Source organism: Hypanus sabinus, chromosome 3, assembly GCF_030144855.1.
Source record: "Hypanus sabinus isolate sHypSab1 chromosome 3, sHypSab1.hap1, whole genome shotgun sequence".
Classification (NCBI taxonomy): Eukaryota; Metazoa; Chordata; class Chondrichthyes; order Myliobatiformes; family Dasyatidae; genus Hypanus; species Hypanus sabinus.
In genome coordinates this window covers 149,651,549-149,666,750 of record NC_082708.1, presented here as the reverse complement: position 1 = coordinate 149,666,750, position 15,202 = coordinate 149,651,549, and the positions used below count along the sequence as shown (strand labels likewise).

Genomic DNA, 15,202 nt, shown 5'->3' with positions numbered 1-15,202 from the left:
TCTCGGTCTCCGATCCCTGATGAGGATTGGCTCATGGACCTCCAGTTTCAAGTGCCTTTTGCTAAAAACTATTTGTACTACCTTAACCACAGAAGTGTTTTCTGGCTTTTAAAATCTTGTACCATTATTCTGCAATAACTATCTGAAAGCTTTTGCACCTCATATCCATCAATTCTTAGTAGTGTACTATTTAGCCCCAATTTCAGGGAATAGAATCTTAGTTGGTGTATTATTTCATGGAAATACTGAGGTAATCAATGTATGCAAGGCTCATTACACAAAAATCTCAACCAGTCAATGCATTTAGTATTGTGGAATTAACTTTAATGAAAAGGTGCAAGAATCTTAAGCATTCATACGGTCGATAAATTCAGTCAATATTTACACAATGGTGGCCACCAGCAATAGCATTGCTTCAACACAAGACAGCTAGAAAGTTAGCCACTAATTTGTCAATTCAAGTTGATAACACAAACCAAACTCTGCTTCAAGCTACAGATACTTTAATAAGGACCCTACATTGCATTTGGGGCTACGACTGCTAGAAGTTAAAGCTAAATTGATGATTATCAAATCTGTAAAGTGAAAGAACACTCTTGAATAATGACCAAAAAAGTGTTGCATTTGAAGGAGGCTTCCAACCTTGCACTTCAATTATTTTAAGTTTGCAATGTAAAATCTGTATATCAGACACATCAACTCAAAGGGACCCCAACTCCACACCATTATCTTTTTTGTTAAAATCTTATGTTTCTGAAGGCTTCAAGTTTAATTGATATGACATTTATTCTTCATTGGTCACATGCAGATTCTGAATTGCATTCAGAATTACAATTCTTCCATTCTTTGCAATAAAAGAATTGACAATGCTATTTTGGAATTCTTCAGCTATATAGAACTGTGCAAAAATTTTAGGCATATATATTGCTTGGATGCCCAAGACTTTCTCACAGTATTGTAAAACCTTGTGAATTGCACTATACTGCTGCAGCAAAAAAAAAGCATTTCATGACAAATGTGAGTGATGATAAGCCCTATTTTGATTGGGTCTCTATTGTCGACTGAGACTGGAAAGAAGGCAGGGAGAGTGGAATCATGGCTGGGAAAAGGGAAAGGGTGAGTGGAGGGAGCAAGAAGCACCAGACATTCTGCAATGATCAAAAAACCAATTGTTTGGAATCAAATCACCTAGTCTGTATCTCAAGGCTGGGTAGGTCTGCATTCACACCACCCTTCACCCTTGGCACTCCTCTGCATCCCTCCCATGACACTCCACCTTTGCCATTCCCAACATCCTTTGGTCCCACCAGATTTACAAATTTTATCTCTGCTCCATGTTGACAAATACAGTACCGTGCAAGTCCCAGGCACCCTATCAATATACATATGCCCAATATTTTTGCACATGCTGTACGTAAATAATAATGTGAACATTCCTCAAGATATTAATCAATCCAGGTTCATCTGTTGATAATATCACTAAATCTAGTATGACCATTTTCTTTGTTTGCTGTGACACCTCTTCCTGAAAAAATATTCTGCACGTTCATAGCTGTTATCACTGCGCTGTTACTCCCATATTCGCCAAAGCGTTTTCCCTGGGAGAAAAGAGCAATACCAGAGCCATATGGGCAACAAGCCATTTTAAGCACTCCACTCCTTTCAAACGTAAACTACAAGTTATTTAATGAGGTTTCTTCCTGAAAACAAAAGAAACAAAGCAACTGTACTCCATAGCACACAAGAACAAGCCAGTTTGACACTAATATTCAGAAATTCAAAGAGTGAAGCAGTACAATATCCCTGATTTCTGGAGTTTTGTTGGCCAAAAATGCTCACAGATCACAGTAAGAACTTTACATCCCATTAATTCTTTCAACACATCTTTAAACCAGTTCTACCACACTTTTCTATTTCTCTGCCAACTGTGGGTTACGTAGAAAGTCTGGAAAAGAATGGAACCTAAATCATCTTTGATACAAATGGAATATATCAAGAGATCACTGGTGTGACATCAATCTTGAGGATGCACTTCATGCACTGTGATTAACATGGGCTAAAATCCATAACCAGCAACCATAAATCGATTCAAAAATCATTTGGGGATTTTTTTTTGTAAAAGGTAGCCATGAAAAGAGTCATTGAAAGAGTAAATTTTAAATACAAATTAACATAGTAATTGCTGTCATGCTGCCAGTTTTATACAACTTACATTCCACAGATCAATGAGGTCAGAGTGGAGTAATAAATAGTCACTGTGCTACTCACTAATAGGTTTCATGGAGCACACTGCAAGCTCAAATTATTACTAGTTACAAATATTACGGAAGGTTATCATCACTATATTTAGAGGAATCACAGGCTGCTAATGATATAATACATGGTGCAAGCAAAGCTTTTCCATTGAGTTGCACAATTCCTACTGGGTCACTTCTCTTCACACCACTGATTCTCTTTCCGTACCTGAAAAAGAGAAGCACAATTAGGTCATCCTTCATCCTTCCATCACTTCTGAAGAACATGTACATAGAGAGAAATGTGTCATTTAGATTACCACCGTCCGAGGATGAACCGACAGCAGCTAATGTCATCAGGCTTCTGATACCAACATGACATACCCACAGCTTATTAATCCTAACCCATGTTGTTACAAAGAGAACGTACAAACACCTTACAGACAGGAGCAGGAATTGGAAACCGGGCCATTGGCGCTGTAAAATGTTACACTAGCCACTGTTCTACCATGCCACCTTACAAGCCCATCTCCCATACCTTTCTCCATACTATGGCAGAGAAGTTCCAATGCACAGGATCACAAGCAGCAGCAGAGGATTACAGGCTCAGTCAGCTCCTTCATAGGCACAACCCTCCCCACCATCAAAGATAGCAAGAGGCAGGCTCTGATGAATGGTCTTGGCTGAAACATTGACTGTTTGTTGCTTTCTCTGGGATGCTGACCTGCTGAGTTTCTTCAGCATTATGTGAGATACTCTGCATTTCCAGCATCCATCATCAAGGACTCTGATCACTCAGAACATTCCATCTTGTTAGGGAGGAGCAAGACGAGAACGAAGACTCATCCAATACTTCAGAAATAGCTTCTAACCCTTTACATTCAGATTTCTGAGTGGTCCACAAATACCATGTCTATTTTTGTATCATTTTTGGGATTTATTAATAATTTTGTACAGCTGATAGCAAAAAAATTCACATACTATTAAGAGATATCTGATTCTGATTTGGTTCACCTGTTTATTACAATTTTGCATATTAGTGAGCATTTTTAAAGACAGGTGTACATACAGGAGTAGAAACTTATTAAAAAACTGAAAGGTCTAGAAAATGGCAAATATTAATTGCTAGTTAATTGAAATAAAATGCAGTGCAGTCATAAGATGAACATCTTGCTCTACACAATGTCAAAAAAAACCTACAAATAAAAGTTGCCCCAGAATATCTAAATAATTTGTAGGAGCTAGTTACACCAAGTCTCATATGCTCTCTAATACTATTACAGAGAAAACCACCCCATCAGTGGCTTGAAATAAGTTATTTAATCAGCTTTGCTCCATGGACTCCACTCTACCAGCAGAACTGGGATACTTGAGTTACAAGGAGATACAGGATAGGCTGGGGCAGTTGACCCTGGATCACAAAGCTGAGGGACAACCTTGGAGGAATATAAAGTTTGAGGGGCATATGTAGCATGAATAACTATTCTTCCCCACACCACCACCCCAACAGATAGGGAAGTCTAAAACTGAAGGCACAGGTTTAAGTAAGTGAGGAGTCCAAAGGGTAGTGGGTAACAAGCTGGCTGAAGAAGTGATAAGCAATTACAATATTTAAATAGTTATTTTGATATGAGCCAAAGATGAGGAGATGGGACTAGCTCAGGTACGTAACTTGGTTGTTAGGGAAGTATCAAGTCATCAGCAGGCTCCTGTGCTGTATAACTCACAACTTTATGTTGCTTTGGACTTGTACAGCCTGGATTCAAACCATAGCCAGGAGTTGCTCAGTATGGCCACATAGCCCCTAGTATGCACTTCAGACAATGCTTAGAGAGGAGGAGAAAGGGATACTTCCTTCAAGCCACCCCAAACCAGCCACGACAAAAAAAAAAGTTCAAGAGCAATCCTTCAAGCTGAGCTGACAATACCTGTGCTTCCTCTTCCTCAGTAAAATCATTCTTGATATTGAAAGTTTTGCGAATTTCTTCAGGTGTTTTTCCTTTTATCATGTTGGCCACAGTTTTGCAAGTTACATCTAGTAGTCCCTTGATATCAAGGTAGTTTGCTGCCTATTGAAACAAAAAATGTTGTTTAAAACAAGTTTTTCAACAGTGTGACAAAAAAAAATTCTAACCAAGCACTTCACAAAGGGTCATTCCCCAGATTTGCAGGGGATAGCAGTGATTGTTTCACTGGACTAAATGCAGAAAAGACAACAAACTGTTGAATTCACATATTCAATTCCTAAAAAAACCCAACTCCTCACAAAGTGAAACAGACTGCAGCTGCAAGCAAAATCCAGGCAGCAAAGACAAGAAGGTCTAACAACCAAAGCTCGAGGGTTAATGTCATTAGCAAGGCCATGTCCCTGACCATTAATGTCTTGGTGGTCACAATTCATCAGAAACTCAATGGCACCTGAAGAAGAGCTGAGACAAATAGCATACAGTTGCAAGAAAAAGTTTGAGACCCTTTGCAATTACCTGGCTTTCTGCATTACTCATAAAACGTGGTCTGATCTTCATCTAAGATACAATAATAGACAAACACAACGTGCCTAAACCAATAACACAAAAAAAACATACTTCTCGTCAATACTGAGTACACATTTAAACAATCAGAGCCTAGGTTCAAAAAAGTACGTGAGCCTTCTCAAAAGCTATTTGAAGTCAGTCTTGTCTTCCAATCAATGAGATGTCTGGTGGCGTGAGTTGTAGAGGTGTCCTGCGCTTTAAAAAAGACAGGTCACTGACAGAGCCTGCTCTTTTCAAGAAACATCTACTTGTGCCTCAATCAAAACAACTTTCAGAGGACCTTAAAAGAATTGTAGAGATGCATGAAGCTGGAAAGACTACAAAAGCATTTCTAAAAACCTAGTGTTCATCAATCTACAGTACTAGAAATTATCTACAAATGGAGAAAACTCAGTACTGTTCCTACTGTCCCTAGGAGTGGGCATCCTGCAAAGATAGCGCCAACATGCAATGCTGAAGGAGGTGAAAAAGGGTGGAAGGGTAACAGCAAAAGACCTGCAGAAATCTCCAGAACTTCCTAAAGTCTCTTCATGTGTCCACTACAAGAAAAACACTGAATAAGAATGGTGTTCCTGGAAGGACACCATGGAGGAAACCACTACTCTCCAAAAAAAAACATTGCTGCACATCTCAAGTTTGCAAAAGACCACCACACTTCCACAACACTTCTGGGATGATGTTCTGTGGCCAGATGTTCAAAAGTTCAACTTTCTGGCAGAAACGCACACTGCTATATTTGGAGATAAAAGGGTACTGCACACCAACACCAAAGCTTCATCCCAACTGTGAAACATGGTGGAAGGAGCATCATGGTTTAGGCTGCTTTGTGCCTCAGGGCCTGGACAGCTAGCAATCATTGAGGGAACAATTAATTCAAAATTGTAACAAGACATTTTACAGGAGAATGTCGGGGTAATGGTCTGTCACTAAAGCTTGTTAGAAGTTGGATGAACAACAAGACAATGATCTGAAAGACAAGAGTAAATCAAAAGTATCATTTAAAAAGAAAATTCATGTTTAGGAATGGAGAAGTCTGTGCTCTGACCTTAACCCAATTGAGATGCTGCGGCATGACCTGAAGAGGGCTGTTCATGCAAGGTCTCCCAGAAATACTGATGAACTGAAACTGTTTTGTATGAAGGAATGGTCTAAAATTCCTCCTCACTACTGTGCAAGTCTGAGCAGCAGCTACAGGAAGTGTTTGGTAGAGGTTCTATCAGTTACTAAATACAAGGGTTAACACTCTTTTTCCAGCCTGGACTGTGAATGATTAAACAATACGTTCAATAGAAACATGAAAGAACGATTGAGTGTTATTAGTTTAGGCAGATAGTGTTCATCTATTATTGTGACTTGGATGAAGATCAGACCACATGAGTCTTTGTAGGTCAAGTTAGAAACAGGAAGGAGTCAATACTGGGTGTTTTTTTCTTAAATAGACCGCTCAACAGTAACAGGGACATCGAGGAACAGATAGGGAGACAGATTCTGGAAAGGTGTAATAATAACAGGGTTGTCGAGATGGGGGATTTTAATTTCCCCAATATTAACTGACATCTCCCTAGAGCGTGGGATTTAGATGGGATGGAGTTTGTTAGGTGTGTTCTGGAAGGTTTCCTGACAACATGTAGTTAAACCTATAAGAGGAGAGGCTGTACTTGATATGGTATTGGGAAATGAACCTGATCAGGTGTCAGGTCTCTCAGTGGGAGAGCATTTTGGAGATAGTGATCACAATTCTATTTCCTTTACCATAGCATTGGAGAGGGATAGGAGCAGACAAGTTAGGAATGCGTTTAATTGGAGTAAGGGGAAATATGAAGCCATCAGGCAGGAACTTGGAAGCATAAATTGGGGACAGATGTTCTCAGGGAAATGTACAGCAGAAATGTGGCAAATGTTCAGGGGATATTTGCGTGGCATTCTGCACAGGTACATTCCAATGAGACAGGGAAAGGATGGTAGGGTACAGGAACCGTGGTGTACAAAGGCTATTGAAAATCTAGTCAAGAAGAAAAGCTTATGAAAGGTTCAAAAAGAACTAGGTAATGATATAGAGATCTAGAAAATTATAAAGCCAGCAGGAAGGAGCTTAAGAATGAAATTAGAGCCAGAAGGGGCCATGAGAAGGCCTTGGTGGACAGGATTAAGGAAAACCCCAAGGGATTCTACAAGTATGGGAAGATCAAGAGGATAAGATGTGAGAGAATAGGACCAATCAAGTGTGACAGTGGAAGACCGTATGGAATCGGAGGTGGTAGAGGGAGTACTTAATGAATACTTTGATTCAGTATTCAACACGGAAAAGGACCTTGAGCATAGAGTCATTAAGAAAGAGAATGTTCTGGAGCTTTTGGAAAACATCCAGTTAGGTAAGTCACCGGGACTGGACGAGATATACCTCAGGCTACTGTGGGAAGCGAGGGAGGAGATCACCGAACCTCTAAAATGACCTTTGCATCATCAATGGGGACAGAGCTGTTCCAGAGGATTGGAGGGTTGTTCAATGTTCTTGAATGTTCTTCCCTTATTCAAGAAAGGGAGAAGAGATAGCCCAGGAAATTATAGACTAGTGAGTTTTACTCAGTGGTTGGTAAGCTGATGGAGAAGATCCTGACAGGCAGGATTTATGAACACTTGGAGAGGCATAATATGATTAGGAAAAGTTAGCATGGCTTTGTCAAAGGCAGGTTGTGCTTTACAAGGCTGACTGAATTTTTTGAGGATGTGACTAAACACACTGATGAAGGTAGAGCAGTAGATGTAGTGTATATGGATTTCAGCAAGGCATTTAATAATGTACCCCATGCAAGGCTTATTGAGAAAGTAAGGAGGCATGAGATCCAAGGGGACCTTGCTTTGTGGATCCAGAACTGGCTTTCCCACAAGTCAAAGAGTGGTTGTAGACGGGTCATATTCTGCATGGAGGTTGGTGGCCAGTGGTGTGCCTCGGGGATCTGTTCTGGGATCCCTTCTCTTGTTTTTTTATAAATGACCTGGATGAGGAAGTGGAGGGTTGGGTTAGTAAATTTGCTGATGACACAAAGGTTGGAGGTTTTGTGGATAGTGTGGAGGGTTGTCAGAGGTTACAGCGGGACATTGATAGGATGCAAAACTATAGGCTGAGATGTGGCAGATGGAGATCAACCAAGATAAGCATAAGGTGGTTCATTTTGGTAGGTCAAATATAACGACAAAATATAGTATTAATGGTAAGATTCTTGGCAGTGTGGAGGATCAGAGGGATCTTGGGGTCCGAGGCAACAGGACACTCAAAGCTGCTGCGCAGGTTGACTCTGTGGTTAAGAAGGCATACAGTGTATTGGCCTTCATCAATCATGGGATTGAGTTCAAGAGCATATTGGAGTATAAAAGTTGCATTGTTTGCATATAAACCAAAACTATGTAGTCAGCTTTGTGTTTGCTATTTGTTATGTATGTATCCAATTTAGTAGGAGAATGAAATATCTGTATTGTCTCTGAACTATTGAACACATCAGTGACTTAAGAATGTAGCCAAATAAGAAGATAATGGTGTGTTAATAAGAGGTAGCTAAGAAATGTAGATTAGAACATGATTAAGTTAATGGCTAGAAACAATACTGGCTGATGTACTAGTGATACGCAACTGTAGACCGATTGGATATGCTAATGCAACTAAACCAGGAGATTGCTATAAAAAATGCTATGTACAAGGATCGGTGGGCAATCAGCGACTAGCTCAATAACTGTCTCAGCTTTGATTTGCAAATTAAAGTTTAACACTTCTTGAAGAATCTTCTGCGTCTCCTGGTCGTTTGTGGGGCACGAGAAACCACGACAGGCAGAGAGGTAATGTTACAGCTATATAGGACCCTGGTCAGACCCCACTCAGAGTACTATGCTCAGTTCTGGTATCCTCACTACAGGAAGGATGTGTAAACTATAAAAAGGGTGCAGAGGAGATTTACAAGGATGTTGCCTTGATTGGCGAGCATGCCTTATGAGAATAGGTTGAGTGAACTTGGCCTTTTCTCCTTGGTGTGACAGAGGATGAGAGGTGACCTGAGAGGCATTGATTGTATGAATAGTCAAAGGCTTTTTCCCAGGGCTGAAATGACTAACATGAGAGGACACAGTCTTAAAGTGCTTGGAACTAGGTACAGAGAAGTCAGCGGTAAATTTTAAAACAAAACGCAGAGAGTGGTGAGTGCGTGGAATGGGCTGCCAGCAAGTGGCTGATACAATAGGGACTTTTAAGAGACTCCTGGATAGGTACGTGAAACTTAGAAAAATAGAGGGCTATGGGTAACCCGAGGTAATTTCTAACGCAAGTACATGTTTGGCAGAGTTTTGTGGGCCGAAGGGCCTGTATTATGCTGTAGGTTTTCTATGTTTCTAAAACTTGGTAATAGTAGAGGGTTCACAAACTCTTTCCTGCAACTGTACCTCCTGACACTAATGCCTTTCCATCAACTACAAGGAATAACTGACAGAATGATCAATATTTGTGTGGATGAAGTGCAGCTCTAAAATACTCAAGCAGCACGAAAACAATGTCTGGTAGACTGATCTGACAACCACCACATTTCAGGCACTGGTGCAGGGAACAGTGTCCCAAATCTACAACTTAAACAAACTAGAACAAGGGTTTCAGGTATGACCATCCCACATGCAAGTTGCCCAAATCTCACCAAATCACTTTGGAAATTTCAATTCCTTCATCAATGGATGAAAATCCTGCAACTCCCTCCCCTACACAGTGGGAGTACCCTCATCTGAAAGACTATGGGGTACAACACAGCAGTTCACTACTACTCTCTGAAGGAGAATAAGGACTAGAAATAATGCTGGCCAAGAATGGAAAATAAAACCTACAGACCTCTCCTTAGAATCTAATCAACCACCTTTGGAGTCTGCCATTTTTATCTGGTTGGGTCCATTCACAACTCTTAACTGACCTCTGAAATAGCACCAAGCAGAGGCAACCAAAGCAATTGTTACATTCTGTGTTGGACTAATATACCAGCTTAGATGAATAACAGGAGCAAGTGACTGCTTTACAAATCTCATGCACGTGAGGTCTCCAACCAGCCATTTATTCCACAAATAATATCCAACTTCCTACAAAACAACACTTCTAAACATTGTTTCTAGCCTACCCCGTATCTGATCACATTCAATGTGGAAGATCAAATTGCTCAAATATGCATCTAACAAAACTGTTCTATCAGCAGGCAACTGCAGAGAATACAAATTGCCACATTTACAATCAATCAGCTATGATGGGACAAGGAAAACTACCCCAGTTTTAAGAGCAATTTAAATAGTAAAGAGCTGATTACAACACAACTCAAAAGCTATTTGACCCATTTGGTTTGTGGTCAAAACTTCACTGAACTAGCCACACATAGGCTGACTACAAGAAATAAGCACTGACAAGTTACCCAACTCTCAAACCTTCCCTGACCTGAAAAAGAAACAGGATTGTGATGAAATAATGCTCAAGGGCAATTATAATGACTTGCAAATAATTTAATACCACCCAAAAACAAAGATTAGCACCATACCCACCATTCACTTCCTTTGGTGTGACTCAACATGAAATGTAAGACATTATGTACAACTTCGCCATTAATAACATCCTGTTGAAATGATGGCCATATGGGCATGGAAACAGCACCATGTCCAAATTACTTAGAGGCCTACATATCAAACATCAACAAAAGCAAAACAATAAATATTTAGACATTCAGTTATGACACATTACAGTCAAACAGCAGTTGTTTAAAACCACAAAGAAACAATATATACTAACCAGAATTAATTCAAAGAGAGTACCCTGGTCAACTTTCAGAAACTCTTGATCCCACACGGGTATGTCATCAGTTCTCTTCTCTTTGTTTTCATCATCTTCTGGTGGTGGAGGATCATCCCGGTGATGTGTACACCACTGGATCACCTGGGTGTATAAACAACTAGTCATTTGCATCTTCATCAGTGCACGTCCACCACAGGCCAACACTGCGGATCACAACCCACAGAACAAAGTAGCCAACTGGATAATTATTTTTTTCAAGATCCTTAGAAAATAAGGACAATTTTTAAACCCTGTTTTAACCATTCAAAATTCAATAAAATTTAAAAAAAATTTACAAAAGAATATTTTGCATTTTTCCAGCTATTTTAACCATCTTAGAAAGTCATTATAGTTAATTACTTTTTGAAATTTAGTCACTATTCTAACGAAGGGAACCTACTGCACACAGCTGGGTAGTGGATACACTGATATAACAGATATCACTGATCTAGGAGCTATTTAAAATAGATACAAGGAATAACTCCTTTGGGGGACAAGAGTGCCCTGAGCTTTCTGTTTACCTGTTGTGCATCTCACAAAATTACAGTCTGAAGAAACAGCCTAAATTGAGTATTAAAATCTCTGGAGTGGGGTCTGAATGTACCATCGAGCTGAGACTGACACAAACCTATTCGATTTTGAGTGGTTTGATGAAGTAAAGCAGGAACTCTACAACAGAGTCATTGCCCCCAAGACAGATAACCACTGAATATATTTTGGCATCTTACCTTTTTCAGAATTGCAGCATTCACATTTGGTAGAGGAACTGGATCATCATCACCTTCATCATCCATTCCCAGATCTGAGATTTGGAGTAAAGCAAATGTTAAACTCACGAATATAGTTCTAACCAGGCAGAATTTCATAATGAAAGGAAAAAATCATTATCACCAGAATGAAAAGATTTTGTGATTCAGGCAACAGGTCTTTCACTAGAATGGCTCTGATGCCATTAGACCTACTCAATAATATCAGTGTCCACTTTTATGCCTTTCCAAATTTTTACAAACTGTGAATTGTCCACATTAAAATCTTTCTTCGGGTTAGATTTTCTATCAATTTTCTCAAGAGTTCAAAAAAAAGGTAGTTTTATGATAGCAACCAGTCCCTACTATTAAAAAAAACTTAAAGATGCCTATTATAGTCAAGTTGATGGCCAGCTGATTTACTGCACAGTCATGTTAGCATCACTGGATCACTGCCATGTCTATCAATAGCATCCCGCATTGGCATTGCAGCCAGTTTATCCCCTGCTGCATTCACCATTGTTTCAGAGCAGCAGCAAGCACATTCTGTCAATTATGCTGAAAGTTTAGCATTGGGCAACACGAAAAATAGTGCAAACAGAAATAAATTCAACCAGTTAAACCTGTGCCTTTAGGTATAGATGTTTAAAATCAGAATTATTAAAACACTAGCTGTTTGCAGATTAAACCAGAAAATAAACTAAATTCAACACTTTGTGGTACTCTGTTTATGAATAAAGTCCGGGAAAACTATTTACCATTGATCTGATGAGGTGTGCATGTGTAGGAAAAGCACCCAAAGATGGAGAGTGGATTGATTTCAGACATAAAGCTAGGCTGTGCGAGATTTGCTGACTCATATGCATCCCAAAGTTATTGGGAAGGTCTCTAAAAGAATCTGTTATTCCAATGTTCATTTGCAACCCTGAACGTTTCCATTAATGAAAGGACAAACATTGATACAAATTCCAGATTAAAATGAGAAAAAAGGTGAATTATGCAATCACCTCTCAATATGTACTGCAGGAAAGGAGTAATGTTTAAACAGCCAAGAGTTCAACCAAATTTTGCCATGACAATACATTAACTGTCTGCAGAGGATTTTAAAATATCAGTTATCTCAGAGCGCTTGGTCAGACATACCTTCCAACATAGTCTTTATAGTGATGGATTGCTTTGCTATTTCTACATCAACCTCAAATATCTCTCCATCTGAACTCTGCAGCTTAATAGCCGGCATTGTCTAAAAGAAAGAGAAGGAAAGTAGTAACAACTGAAACTTCACAAAGTTCCAAGCACTATATTCTTATCACCTTGGTAGCAGAAATATTATCCATTACCATTTATCTTTGCTGTCCCGAGCTTCAATTAGCATTTCATTTCAAACCCCTGATCAGCCAATTGTCAGACTTCAGATCATTATGCAATAGCTTCAGGATCCAATCTCATCAGCTCTCAGATACTTATTTTATCTCTACACCACTCCCGACAGTTTCTCTTTTCTTCAAGTATTCTTACATCTTCAAATGATTCTATAGGATTTACACAGATGTTTACAAAGGAGGCAAAGAGTAAATAAGTATCCAGACAGAAATGAAGAAATGCACACCTTTACACCTGAAACAAATGGATCATACATAACATCAGCTTCAAATTCCTTGGTGGCAACATCTCCGAAGATGTATCGTGGGCCCAGTATAGTGATATAATTATAAAGAGAGCACCCCAGCAGGTATAGTTCTTAGGAGTGAGGAGATAGGTATGCTAGCAAATTTCTACAGGGGTACCATGGAGAGCATTTTGACTGATTGCATCATCTAATATGGAGGGGCCACTGCACAGCATTAGAAAAGCTGAAAGGATTGAAAACTCAGTCAGCTCCATCACGGGCACCAGCCTCCCCACTATGAAGAGCATTTTCAATATTCATCATTCAGGACATGCCCTCTTCTCATCGCTACCATCAACACAAAGATACTTGAGCCCGAGGACACCCACACGACGTTTTAGGAACAGCTTCTTCCCCTCCCCCCTCAGATTCTTGAACGGATCATGAACACTACCTCACTTTTTACACTATTTATATATTTTTATTGTAGCTTAAAGTAATTTTCATGCACTGCCGCCTCAAAACAACAAATTCCATGACGTTAGTGATGATAAACCTGATTCTGATCCTATACCTAATTTTCAAATAAAGTGATACCCCCCAATCCTCATCAGTTAAACTCTCAATGAGCTATGCCTGGAGGCAAAAATAAAACTACCCAGAGTAAATTACAGCTGAAAAAGAATGTAGCTCTTCCCTCAATCCCATCCACCACCGCCTGACGAAAACAAACATAAGCAGGTAAAGGGGGAGCAGACGCCGCTGGGTGAATTTCGTATGTGGCATGTGACAGAGCCAGAAGCTGCAACAAAGGGAGGGCATCAAGGAGCGGCAGCTGTAACCGTCGTAAAGCAGCCGGCGGACGGATTAGCAACAGCGGGAGGCGGGGAGGGCAGGATGGCGGTGCTGCGAGGGTATCGCCAGCCCACTCGCGGCACTGCCTCCGGGGAGGGCACCCTTTCCTCCAGGGACTGAGTAACAAGCGAGCATGCACCTGTCGCAGGGAGTTACCGCCCGGTGTCCTCGCCGTCCGTCCGCCCGTCCGCCCGGAGCCACCACGCACAGCCCCGCCGCTAATCTGACCCCCACTCGGCTCCGCGCTCTTTATAGGGGGCACCTGCCGCCGTGATGTCACAGCCCTCGCTACGCAACGCTAGGACCTCAGCTAGGCCTCCGCTACAGTGCCTGTCTGTCAAAAAAAGTTTGATTTAAAACCAGGCACAGCGAATTCCTGGCCTTCCTATGCAACTATAACCGAATGTTGTCTGAGAACAGACCCAGGGTGGAGGGACGTCTGCATCGGGGGAAAAAAATTGCCTATCACACCGCAGATACGCACACCGATCCTATTTATAAATCGTCAGACAGTTGTTACCTATAGATGAAGGGCTGGTGTGAAGCTTTCCTCAGAAAAGGTTGTAGCCACGGGCAGATTTCCAGTACCTTCGCAGGCGGTACAGTTTTGCCGACGGGGGTGAAAGAAGATGCGGCAATGTCGCGTCACGTGGCCGGTCGCGTTGACTTTAGGGAATTGTAGTTCGAGCTGAGCTGAAAATCCTACAACACCCATGATTCATCGCTCCCCAGACTCCGGTGAAGTTTTCCCGTTTTGGGGCTCTGCGGTCCTGGAAAGTAAACACCCAACTGGGCTTCTCTGCAATCCATTCCATGATGTTAGAATATCCTCAAGTACACTACAACTTGTGGATGAGTCTTGAAAATAAGCCAGTGTTAAGTAGAAACAATTGTAAAACTAGGCATGTGAAGATCTGACACGTCGCGACATGCTAACAGCTGGATAATGATTTTATTGATGGATTTGTACAAAGGATATTTTTATTCTCGCTTCTCCCCTCAGGAAAAAATACAAAAACCTGAAAGCACATAACACAGCTTCAAAGACAACTTCTATCACAGTTACAAAACTACTGAATAGACGTTTTGTACAATAAAATGGGCTGTCGAGTTCACAATCTGCCTTGCACCTTATTGTCTGCTTTCTCTGCAACTGGAATACTATATTCTGCATTATCTTACTTTGTACTCTCTTGCTATACTGATGTGGTGAAATTATCTACACTCCAGTGACTAAATCCTAGTCTGTACAACACCTGGCAACATCCTCATAAGCCTTTCTTTTGCACTCTTTCTAGCTTAAGATTTTTCTCTAACATCCCGTACTGTATGAATATTTTTACTTGAATACTAATTACTAAAAATACCAAAGACTTTGTTTTCAG

The 15,202-nt window shown here is 40.5% G+C and overlaps 1 protein-coding gene across 2 annotated transcripts; it reads right to left on the bottom strand.

Moving 5' to 3' along the window:
* Positions 1–302: 302 nt before the first annotated feature.
* On the bottom strand, positions 303–14,495 carry LOC132391770 (S-phase kinase-associated protein 1-like). 2 transcript variants are annotated; one of them, XM_059965372.1, is made up of 6 exons: positions 14,338–14,495; positions 12,497–12,596; positions 11,336–11,409; positions 10,566–10,709; positions 4,163–4,303; positions 303–2,463 (listed from the first exon to the last, which is right to left on the bottom strand). In XM_059965372.1, exons 2-6 carry the CDS (start codon positions 12,591–12,593, stop codon positions 2,428–2,430), a joined length of 492 nt encoding a protein of 163 aa, XP_059821355.1. In that variant the 5' UTR covers positions 12,594–12,596; positions 14,338–14,495; the 3' UTR covers positions 303–2,427. The 2 variants fall into 2 exon arrangements, with proteins under 2 accessions (XP_059821355.1, XP_059821353.1); XM_059965370.1 differs by lacking the exon at positions 14,338–14,495 and adding an exon at positions 13,957–14,114.
* Between the last annotated feature and the right edge of the window lie 707 nt (positions 14,496–15,202).